This window comes from Carlito syrichta, unplaced genomic scaffold (genome assembly GCF_000164805.1).
Source record: "Carlito syrichta isolate Samal-C Ts95f unplaced genomic scaffold, Tarsius_syrichta-2.0.1 Scaffold312739, whole genome shotgun sequence".
NCBI classification, from domain to species: Eukaryota; Metazoa; Chordata; class Mammalia; order Primates; family Tarsiidae; genus Carlito; species Carlito syrichta.
The window spans coordinates 1310766-1323101 of NW_007256835.1; the positions used below are offsets into that span (position 1 = coordinate 1310766).

A 12336-nucleotide genomic window follows, 5' to 3' on the forward strand; every position below is an offset into this window, starting at 1 on the left:
TCTCGCCAAGTTGCCCAGGCGGGTCTCGAACCCACGGGCTCAGGCAATCCACTCATCTCGCCTCCCAAAGCCGGTATTACAGGTTGATCCACCGAGCTCGGCTCAGAAATTTGTTAAATTACTCCCTAGTTTCCAGGTGTTCTATTTTTTTCCAAAATTTTGCTATTATAAATAGCACTGCCAAATGAAATTACTGGCTAAAGGCATATAAATATATTAAGGATCTGAGGAGTCTGCTGTGTCTGAAATATCCCGAACAAAAGTCTATTTTATTTCCAGAAAGAAACATTCACCTCAGTGTGTGTGAGTGGATTACCCTAGTATTAGAAACCAATGAATGGCCAGGTGCAATGGCTCAAGCCTGTAATCCTGGGAGGTCAAGGCAAGAGGATAGCCTGAGCCCACAGGTTTGAGATCAGCCTGGACAACATAGTGAGACCTCCTCGCTACAATAAAGCAAAGAGTAGCCCAGTGTAGTGGTGCATGCCTGTGGTTCCAGCTACTTGGTAGGCTGAGGTGGAAGGATTGCCTGAGCCCAGCAGGTCAAGGCTGCAATGACTGTGAGTATGCCACTGCACTCCAGCCTGGGCAACAGAATGAGACTACAACTCAAAAAGAAAAAAAAAAAAAAGAAAAAAAAGAAAGAAACCAATGGAGGCTGGGCGTGGTGGTTCAAGCCTGTAATCCTAGCACTTTGGGAGGCCAAGTCAAGAGGGTTACCTGAGCCCAGGGGTTCGAGACCAACCTGAGCAACTTGGCAAGACCTCGTCTCTACAATTAAAAAAAAAAACTAGCTGGGTGTGGTAGCACACACCTATAGTTCCAGCTATTTGGAAGGCTGAGGCAGAAGGATCACCTGAGCCCAGCAGGTCAAGGCTGCAGTGGCCATAAATGTGACACTGCACTACAGTCTAGGCGACAGAGTGGTACTCCAACTCAAAAAAAAAGAAAGAAAGAAAAAAGAAACTAATGGAAAAGTTCATTTCTGATTGCTAATTTAAAAGTGACCCGGGCCTGATACAGAGGCTCACGCCTGTAATCCCAACATTTTGAGAAGCCAAAGAGGGAAGATTGCTTGAGGTCATGAGTTCGAGACCAGCCCGGGCTACATAGCGAGACCTTGTCTCTATACAAATCAAAAAAATAAGCTGGGCAGGTGGCCAGCTACTCAGGAGCCTGAAGCAAAAGGACCTTGAGCACAGAAGGTCAAGGCTGCAGTGAGCCGTGATCATGTCACTGTACTCCAGCAACATGGGAAACAGACTGAGACCCTGTCTCTACAAAGCAAAACAAAGTAAAATAAAGCAATGTATCATTCACACTTATGAGTAAATATTATCTAAAACTAGTAGCTATAATTTCTGTACTTAAAATGATAAAATCAAGTCACAGATTTCAGGCTTGCTGAGTCTCTGGCAATGTCTATTTTATTCCTATAGCTTACTGCAGCCTCAATCTCCTGGGCTCAAGCAATCCTCCAGCCTTAGCCTCCCAAGTAGTTGGGGCTTCAGGTGTGAGCTACCACATCTGACTAATTTTTTTTTTTATTTTTTGTAGAGATGGGGTCTTGCTGTGTTGCCAAAGCTAGCATTTTTAATACAAGATCTCTGATGTGACACTTTGTTCCCAATACATGCCTTTCTCTGAGAACCCTAAAGGTCAGTATAACAACTGAATAATGTTCTTTGGACCACACTCCAAAAGATACGTCCTACATTTAAATTCACAGGGAGTATTGATTAAGAAAACACTTTCCACATTTTTCATCTATCAGATTAGAAAAATCAAACAATTTTGTAACATACTATACAGACAAAGGTGTGAGAAAACAGGTACATAAACCATATCGATCAAAAACTTAAACGCACATAACTTTTGAACCAGTAATTTCAATTCTAGGAATTTTTCATTGAAAAAGATTTATGGATATTAACTCTAGCTGTAGTGTGATTTGTAATAACTAAAGAATGGAAACAACTCAAATGTTCATCAATAGCAGGCTAGTTAAACAAATTATGGTATAGTTAATATGACGAAACATTATGTACCCATGAAAATGAATGAGGTAACTCTATATGAAATGACTCCATATGCAATGATCTCCAAGGTACATTATAAAGTGAAAAAACAAAATGATGTGCATGCAGGATTTTATCATTTCGATGAAAGTTAGCATTTGCACACACATACATACGTTCACATATATACATATAATGGCATATGCACAATACATAGAATACCTCTGGAAAATAAACAAGAAATTGGAAACAGCACCTATCTCTAAAGGACTAGAGAACAGAATTGGAAGGGAGGCTTACTTTTCAGTTTACACTTTTGTGGTTTTTAATTGTGTACCATGTTAATTTATCTAGTTTATTTAATACGTACTTTTAAAAATTAATGTAAAACACATAAAAAAGATAATAAACAAGATGGAATTTCAGTTTCATGTTCTAGCTCTGAGAGGGAGCTGGGCTAGTCATTTGAGGCATTCCTAAACAGAATGATTAGGTCAGTTTCGTCCTCAAGTTTTTATTCACTTATTAAGAAGGCTCCTCAACCACTTTTATTTAGCATAGTATTGGAAGTCCTAGCCAGAACAATTAAGCAAGAGAAAGAAATAAAATGTATCCAAATTGGAAAAAGGAAATTAAAGTATTTCTCTTCACAGATGATATAATTCTGTATCTAAAAAATCCTAAAGATGCCACCAAAAGAATCCTAGCACTGATAAACGACTTCAAATAAAGTCTCAGCATACAAAAATCAATGCTCAAAATTCAGTAGTATTTCTATACATCAACAACATTCAAGCTGAGAATCAAATCAAGAACACAATCCCATTTACAATGACCACAAAAATAAAATAAAATAAAATACCTCGGAATACATCTAACCAAAGAGGTAAATGATCTCTACAATAAGAGCTACAAAATACTGCTGAAAGAAATCAAAGATGATACAAATGGAAAAACATTCCATGCTCATGGATTGGAAGAGTCAATATCATTGAAATGTCTATAATACCCAAAGCAATTTACAGATTCAACACAATCTCTATCAAACTACCAGCATCATTTTTCACAGATTTAGAAAAAATAAAATTAAAATTCATGTGGAAGCAAAAGAAAGCCTGAATAGCCAGCCAAAGCAATCCTAAGCAAAGAGAAGAAAGCTGGAGGTATCACATTGCCACACTTCAAGCTTTACTACAAGGCTACGGTAACTAAAACAGGATGATACTGGTACAAAAATACATACATAGACCAATGGCATAGAATAGAAAACCTAGAAATAAAACCGCTGACCTACAACCAACTGATCTTTGACAAAGTCAACAAAAATAAACACTAGGGAAAGGACACCCTATTCAATAAATGGTACTGGGGAAAATGGCTAACCATTATGCAGAAGAATGAAGCTGGACCTCTTCTTCTCACCATATACAAAAATTAGCTCAAGATGAGTTAATTACTTTAATGTCAGACCTCAAACTATAAAAATCCTAGAAAAATGCCTAGGAAATACTCTTCTAGCATCAGCCTAGCAATGAATTCATGAACAACTCCTCAAAAGCAAATGCAGCAAAAACCAAAATTGATGTGAGGCTTAATTAAACTAAAGAGCTCCTACACAGCAAAAGAAGCTATCAACAGATTAAACAGATAATCTACAGAATAGGAGAAAATATTTGCAAACTATGCATCTGACGAAGGCCTAATAGCTAGAATCTACAAGGAACTTACATGAATTGACAGGGAAAAAAAAATAAATAACCCCATTAAAAAGTGAACAAAAGACCTAAACAGGTACTTCGCAAAAGATGACATACAAGTGACCAACAAATGTATAAGAAAATGCTCAACTTCAGTATGCATCAGAGAAATGCAAATCAAAACCACAGTGAGATACTATCTCACACTAGTCAGAAAAGCTATTATTCAACCACCATTGGTAGGCCACTGCCACCACCATTGCCTTACTAAACTATGGTGTGACCATGTGCTCTTTGAGCTATGGCCAGGCCATGTTTCCTGGCACCCTCCTCTACCGTGGAGAGGTGAATCTCCTCTTTCTCTCTCTCTAATTTACTTTCTAAATAAACTATATTTTCTAATTTTAAAAAAATAGCTATTTTTTTTTTTGAGTCAGAGTTTCACTCTGTTGCCTGGGCTGGAGTACAGTGCCATGCTCATGGCCACCGCATCCTTGACCTGCTAGACTCAGGTGATCCTTCTGCCTCAGCCTTCCAAGTAGCTGGAACTACAGGCATGAATCACCATGCCCAGCTAATTTTTTGATTTAATAGAGACAAGGTCTCGCCAAGTTGTCTGGGCTGGTCTCAAACCCCTGGGCTCAGGCAATCCTCTCTCCTCCACCTCCCAAAGTGTTGGGATTACAGGCGTGAGCCACTGCACCCAGCTAGGAATAGCTATTATTATTATTAACAATTGACAATATTATTATTAATATTGAATTATTAACAATTCAAAAAAACCAACAAACGTTGGTGAGGTTGTGGAGAAAAGGGAACACTCATACACTATTAGTGAAATGTGAGCTAGTTCAGCTGCTGTAGAAAGCAGATTGGAGATTTCTCAAAGAACTAAAAACAGATTTACCATTCTACACAGCAATACCACTGCTGGGTTATATACCCAAAGGAGCATAAATTGTCTCCAAAAAGACACCTGCACTCACATGTTTACACATCACTACTCACAATAGCAAAAACATAGAACCAACCTAGATGTCCATCAATAGTAGATTGGATAAAGAAAATGTGATACATATACACCAGGGAATATATGCAGCCATAAAAAAGAAGGAAATCATGTCCTTTGCAGCCACATGGATGCAGCTAGAGGCCATCATTCTAACTTAATTTACACAGGAACAGAAAACTGAATACCACAATGTTCTCATTTTTAAGTGGGAGCTAAACACTGGGTACACACAGGCATAAGGATAGGAACAACAGACACCGAGAACTCCTAAAGGAGTAGAGAGGAAGAGGAGATAAGGGCAAAAAAACAAACCTCCTATTAGGTACCATGCTCACCATCTGGGTGACGGGCTCAGCAGAAGCCCAAACTTCTCCATCACGCAATATGCCCATGCAACACACCTGCACATGTACCCCTTGAATCTAAAATTTAAAAAAGAAAAAAAAAGGCCGGGAACGGTGGCTCAGCCTGTAATCCTAGCACTTTGGGAGGCCAAGGTAAGAAGACTGCCTAAGCCCGGGGATGTGAGACCAGACTGGGCAACCTGGTGAGATATCGTCTCTACAATAAATCACAAAAACTAACTGGACATGGTGGCGTGCATCTGCAGTTCCAGCTACTCAGAAGACTGAGGTGGAAGGATCACCTAGGTCCAGCAGGTTGAGGTTGGGTGTGCCACTGCACTCCAGCCTGGGTGACAAGAGTAAGACTCCAACTCAAAAGAAATCATAATAAAAAAAGAAAAAGAAAAAAAGGAGATTCCTCATTAAACAATACATTTTTAATGTTATACTGCTTTTGTCTCAATATTTGAGGTACATTAAGAGTCCTCTTTCTGTAAATAAGCAGATAATTCTTTTTTTTTCCATTTTTTTTTTTTTTTTTGAGTTGGAGTCTCACTCTGTCGTCCAGACTGGAGCGCAGTGGCCGCTCCCGGCCACCGCAGCCTTGACATGCTGGGCTCCGATGATCCTTCCACCTCAGCCTTCCAAGTAGCTGGAACTACAGGCGCGCGCTACCATGCCCGGCTATTTTTTTTTTTATTATTTATTGTAGAGATGAGGTCTCCCCAAGTTGCCCAGGCGGGTCTCGAACCCGCGGGCTCAGGCAATCCACTCACCTCAGCCTCCCAAAGGCGCGGGATTACAGGCTGAGCCACCGAGCCCAGCTTTTTTTTTTCTTTTTTTGAATTGGAGTCTCACTCTGTCTGTCACCCACGCTGGAGTGCAGTGGCACGCTCATGGCCACCACAGCCTTAACCTGCTGGGCTCAGGCGATCCTCCAGCCTCAGCCTTCAGCCTTCCAAGTAGCTGGAACTATAGGCACACCCCACTATGCCCAGCTAATTTTTGATTTATTGTAGCGACGAGGTCTCACCAAGTTTCCCAGGCCAGTCTCGAACCCCTGGGTTCAATCCTTTCACCTCTGCCTCCCAAAGTGCTGGGATACTAGGAGTGAACCATCATGCCCAGCTAGATCATTCTTCATTTTTTTGATCAAGTTTCACTATGTCACTCAGACTGGAGTGCGTAGCATGCTCACAACCAACACAGCCTCGACTTGCTGGGCTCAGGCAATCCTCCTGCCTCAGCCTTCCAAGTAGCTGGGAACTACAGGCGCACACCCCCACACTAATTTTTTTATTTATTGTAGAGATGAGTCTCACCAAGTTGCCCAGGCTGGGTCTCAAACCCCTGGGATCAGGAAATCATCTCTCCTCAGTCTCCCAAAGTGCTGGGATTACAGGCCTTAGATAATTCTTTTTTTTTTTTAGTTGGAGTCTCACTCTGTCGCCCAGACTGGAGTGCAGTAGCCACTCCCAGTCACCGCAGCCTCAATCTGCTGGGGCTCCGGGGATCCTTCCACCTCAGCCTTCCAAGTAGCTGGAACTACAGGTGAGTGCTACCACACCTGGCTAATTTTTTGATTTATTGTAGAGATGAGGTCTCACCAAGTTGCCCAGGCAGGTCTCGAACCCGCGGGCTCAGGCATTCCACTCACCTCAGCCTCCCAAGGCACGGGATTACAGGCTGAGCCACCAAGACCTGCTGATAATTCTTAAATCATCAAAAAAAACAAAATGATTTACCTGTGGGCAGATGTCCCTGTAGTAACTCTCTGGTGAAAGAGACTGCTGGGGACAAGAGGCCAAAATCTTTGCAATCAGGTCACACTTCTTCCAGTCAGCAGCCATCACCTCAGCGTTACTCCCACCAGCTGCCCCTGCTGATACAACGGAGAAAGATGTCAGAAACTTATAGCAATTTCCCATAAAAGGTCTTATGTACAAATTTCCTTAAAATTTAGGGTAAAAAGTGTTTCTCCTCTCTACTGGAAATAGTTTATTTTTACTATCTATCCCTCTATACTTTCCTTTGGATGCTGGTTTCTAGAAAGTTCAGAGAACAATTGCCTTGCTAAGCTATGGTGTGGCCATGTGCTCTTTGAGTTATTGCCAGGTCATGTTTCCTGGCTTTGGCTTCCTCCTCTACCTTGGGGAGGTGAAGCTCCTCTTTATCTCTCAGATGCACTTTCTAAATAAACTATATTTTCTCATCTAAAAAAGAAAAAAAAAAGTTCAGAGCAAAACTAACACTTAATCACTGCAATGACGTTATGCACAGGACTTGAATACTAACTTTTCAGTGTTTATTACTATTATTATTCTGTCTTCTTATATGCATCATTTCACTTAAAATGCCTTAAATCGTCTAGGCATGGTGCTCACACCTATAATCCCAGCATTTTGGAAGGCCGAGATGAGAGGATTGCCTGAGCCCACAGGTTTGAGACCAGCCTGGGCAACTCGGTGAAACCTCATCTCTACAATAAATCAAAAACTTAGTCGGGCATGTTGACGTGTGCCTGTAGTTCCAGCTACTTGGAAAGCTGAGGCAGAAGGATCACCTGAGCCCAGTTGGTTGAGGCTATGGTGGCTGTAAGCGTGCCACTGCATTCCAGCCTGCGTAACACAGTAAGACTGCAACTCAAAAAAAAATAATAATAATAATTAATAAAATGTCTTAAATCACAGCTATGAAGTGACAGGAATCAGATTTACCTCACCATCTTAAACAATTATAGGCCAGGCATGATGGCTCATACCTATAATCCCAGCACCTTGAAAGGCCAAAGGAGAAGGACTGCTTGAGCCCAGGAGTTTGAGACCAGTCTGGCAACATTGTGAAAGCTCATCTCTACAAAAAAATTTAAGCCGAGCTCGGTAGCTCAGCCTATAATCCCAGGGCTTTGGAAGGCTGAGGTGAGTGGATTGCCTAAGCCCGCTGGTTCGAGACCCGCCTGGGCAACTTGGTGAGACCTCATCTCTACAATAAATCAAAAATTAGCCGGGCATGGTAGCGCGCACCTGTAGTTCCAGCTACTTGGAAGGCTGAGGCAGAAGGATCACTGGAGCCCAGCAGGTAGAGGCTGCAATGGCCATGAGTGTGCCACTGCACTCCAACCTGTACAACAGAGTGAAACGCTAACTAAAAAAAAAAAAATTTTTTTTTAATTTAAAAAGTAGCTAGACAAGGTAGAATATGCCTGTAGCCCAAACTACTTGGGAGGATGAGGTAGAAACATCTGAGCCCAGAAGGCTGAGGCTGCAGTGAGTCATGATTGTGCCTCTGCACTCTAACCTAGGTGAGAGTAAGACCCAGACTCAATCAAGTAATAATAAAACTGGGCAAAATATATAAACAATGGTTTTCAGACATTGGACAAGAGGTAGCCCAAAACACTGATCCCTGAGAGAAGAGACGCAAACAAGCTGAGCCCAATAATTTCTTTCTGGAGAGAGTTTTCAGGCCACAGAACAGCAAGAATAGCCCAAATGAAGTTTGGCATCTTGTTGAGTTGAAGAAACATAGTTCAGAATTCAGGAGGGTCAAGGCAGCTAGAATTTTCAGAGCAAAACATCAGAGAGGAGGAAGTTACTTAGAAAGAGAGTGCCAGGCCAGGTGCAGTGGCTCACGCCTATAATTCCAGTTCTTTGGGAGGCTGAGGTGAGAGGACTGCCTGAGCCCACAGATTTAAGACCAGCCTGGGCAACTTGACGAGACCTCATCTCTACAATAAATCAAAAAATCAGTCAGGCATGCTGCATGTGCCTGTAGTTCCAGCTACTTGGAAGGCTGAAGTGGAAAGATTGCCTGAATCCGGCAGGTTGAGGCTGAGGTGGCTGTAAGCATGCCACTGCACTCCAGCCTTGGCAACAGAGCAAGACTCCAACTTAAAAAAAAAAAGAGAGAGTGTCAAAGATCTTCCAAGTCTTTGTTAGAATATAAACTGTATATGAAAAATACCAAAGTCTAGGGCATGAACCACTAGAAAGGAGCAAGTGAAACAATTCCCATAGTTGAAAAGGGCTAGGAATAGTTGTGCTCCTACTGGCTAGCAGGGTAAGAACCTCTAACATACACAAGGTATCAAGTGGAATCCTCTAAAGTGTACATTGCCTTAGTAGTTGTTCTAGAACCACACTAACAAAACTGAAAAGCTGATTCAAAAGAATCAAAGTGATTCCAAGTAACTTAACTGTATTCCAGGACAAAGCCCAACTAAGGAGTACAACAAAATCTAGCACCCAACAATGTAAAATAAAAATGTCTAGCATCCAGTAAAAAATTACTAGGCATATCCATACAAAGTAATATTGTTCAGTCATAAAAAGGAAAAAAGGACTAATTTGTGGTACAATATGAATAAACTCCAAAAATATGCTAAGTAAAAGAAGTCAGACACAAAAGACCATATATTGTATGAAATGTCAATACAGAGACAGGGAATAGAGTAGTACTTACCAGAGACTTAGAGAAGGGAAGAATGTGAAGTGATGATTACTAATGGTTATGAGAGTTTTTTGGGGGGGAGCAGGTGATACAAATGTTCTAGAATTAGATATTGGTGATGACTATAAAACTTGCAAATGTGCTAAACACCACTGACCTGTACTCTTTAAAAGAGTAAATTTTATGGTATGTGAATAATATATAAAAATAAAATTGCCAGGCATGCAAAGAAGCAAGAAAAACTTATAATCAGGAGAAAGAATCAATAGAACAGACCCAAAATAACAGAGATGACAGAATTAGGAGACAAGGAGGTTCAATGACTATTAAAATTTATTATGTATTTTCTTGTTTTTGTTTGTGTGTGTGTGTGTGTGTGTTTGAGTTGGAGTCTCTCACTCTGTCGCCCAGGCTGGAGTGTAGTGACACAGTCACAGTCACCGCAGCCTCGACTTGCTGGGCTCAAGCAATCCTTCTGCCTCAGCCTTCCAAGTAGCTGGAACTACAGGCATGTGCCATCATGCCCAGCTAATTTTTTGATTTATTGTAGAGATGAGGTCTCACCAAGTTTCCCAGGTTGGTCTTGAACCCCCAGGTTCAGGTAATCCTCTCACTTCAGCCTCCCAAAGTACTGGGATTATAGACATGAGTCACAGTGCCGACCATGTATTTTCAAAAAGGTAAAGAAAAGAAGGCTCATAATAAGGAGAAGAATGAAAGAGAAAAGAAAGACCCAAATTAAACCTCTAGTAATGAAAAATAAAATGTCTGAAATGAAAAATTTTCTAGATGGGATTAACAGCAGACTAGACATAGCAGGAAAAAAAGATCAGTAAACATATGCTTGTAGCAAAAAAAATTATCTAAAATGAAAAAGACTGAAAAACACATAGTTCAAGACCAGCCTGGGAACATAGTGAAATGCTATCTCTACAAAAAAAATTAAAAATTAGCCAATTGTGGTGGTGCACACTTGTAGTCCCAGATATTCAGAAGGCTGAGGTAGGAGGATCTCTTAAGGTTTGAAGTTGCAGTGAGCTATGATCATGCCACTGCACTTTAGCCTGAGTGACCAAGTGAGACCCTATCTGAAAGAAAAATTGAAGATAATGTCTGAGAAATTCCCAAATATGATTAACACTATAAACCCACAGTCCAAGAAGCTCAAAAAATCTTAAGCAGAAGAAACATGAAGAATATCACACCAAGTTATTTTATAATTAAATTTCTAAAAAACCAGAAATAAGAGAAAAATCTTCAAAGCAATCAGAAAAAAAAGGAATATCATTTACAGAGCAAAAAAAATGAGAATGACAGCAGACTTCCCATTGGAAATCATGTCAACCAGAAGAAAATGGAATGACATTTTTAAAACACTGGGGAAAAAAACTGGTCAACATATAATTCTATATCCATCACAAGTATCTTTTTATTTTTATTTTTTGAGTTGGAGTCTCACTCTGTCATCCAGGCTGGAGAGCAGTGGCACACTCCCGGTCACTGCAGGCTTGACCTGCTGGGTTCAGGCAGTCTTTCCCCCTCAGCCTTCCAAGTAGGAACTACAGGCATGTGCCACCATGCCCGGCTAATTTTTTGATTTATTGTAGAGATGAGGTCTTGACAAGTTGCCCAGGCTAGTCTTGCATCCACGGGTTCAGGCAATCCTCTCACCTCGGCCACTCAAAGTGCTGAGATTATAGGCATGAGCCAGCGTGTCCAGCCTACAGGTATCTTTCAAAAAGGAAGATGAGTGCTGTGCATGGTGACTGATGCTTGTAATCCTAACTACTCGGGAGGCTGAAGCAGGAGAATCACTTGAGGCCAGGAGTTAGAAACCAGCCTGGGAAAAATAGCGAGACCTCATCTCTTAAAAAAAAACAAAAAACAAAACTTAAAAATTAGCCAGTGTGGTGATGTACACCTGTAGTCCAAGCTATTCAGGAGACTGAAGTGGAAGGATCACCTTGAGGCCAGGTATTCAAGGTTGTAGTGAGCTCTGACCACACCACTACACGCCAGCCTGGCAAACACAGTGAGACTCTAAAAAATAAATTTTTAAAAGGAAGGCGAAGTAAAGACTTTTTCTTCAGACAAACAAAAGCTAAAAGAATTAGCTGCCGATAGACCTCACTATAAAACATGTTAAGGAATATTCAGGCAGAAGGAAATTTGATTTGAAATTTATTCAGATCTACACGAAGAAAAGAAGAGCACCAGCCATGATAAACAAGTGGGTAAATACAAATTGCCTCAAACCATTTTGAAGAAGAAACAAGATATGAATAGATAACAACAAATGTATGCATGCCCAAGTAGGAGGAAAAAACCCATAGGAAAAATAAGCTTTCAATTTTTTTACAACACTTTTTCAGTCTGCATGCCCTTAGGTGATGTCTGACCCTTCTTTGGAAAAGGAAGATACAAACACCTATTTGTAAATGACAACTTCTCATAGGTAACTAATCATTTCTCATTTCACTGGGCCTAGAAACCACTGCAAACAGAACTTAGCTCTGAACAGCAGAACAGTCACTCTAGACCAAATCTGCCAAAGTCAGCCAACCACACTGACCTTGCTTTTATCTGATAAGACCATGGTATAATTACCATACCAGAAATGCAAAGTCAAGATTGTTTCTTCTCTCTCTCTTCTTCCTTTCTCACATATCCAGTCCTTCATTAAGTTCTGGCAGCTCTCCCCACATAGATACCCCTCAAGTCCATTCATTCCTCTCTATTTTGATGGGTACCTCACTGATCCAAGCCACTATGATCTCTCAGATGACGGCTTCTTAACTGATCTTCCTGCTTCTGCT

At 40.9% G+C, this 12336-nt stretch overlaps 1 protein-coding gene across 1 annotated transcript in view; it reads right to left on the bottom strand.

Moving 5' to 3' along the window:
- Positions 1-12336, bottom strand: part of TANGO6 (transport and golgi organization 6 homolog) — a 237730-nt gene that overhangs the window by 193081 nt on the left and 32313 nt on the right. Inside the window, exon 5 of the mRNA XM_008070045.2 lies at positions 6817-6953. Coding sequence (XP_008068236.2) covers positions 6817-6953 — 137 coding nt within the window. The remainder of the gene's footprint in view (positions 1-6816; positions 6954-12336) is intronic.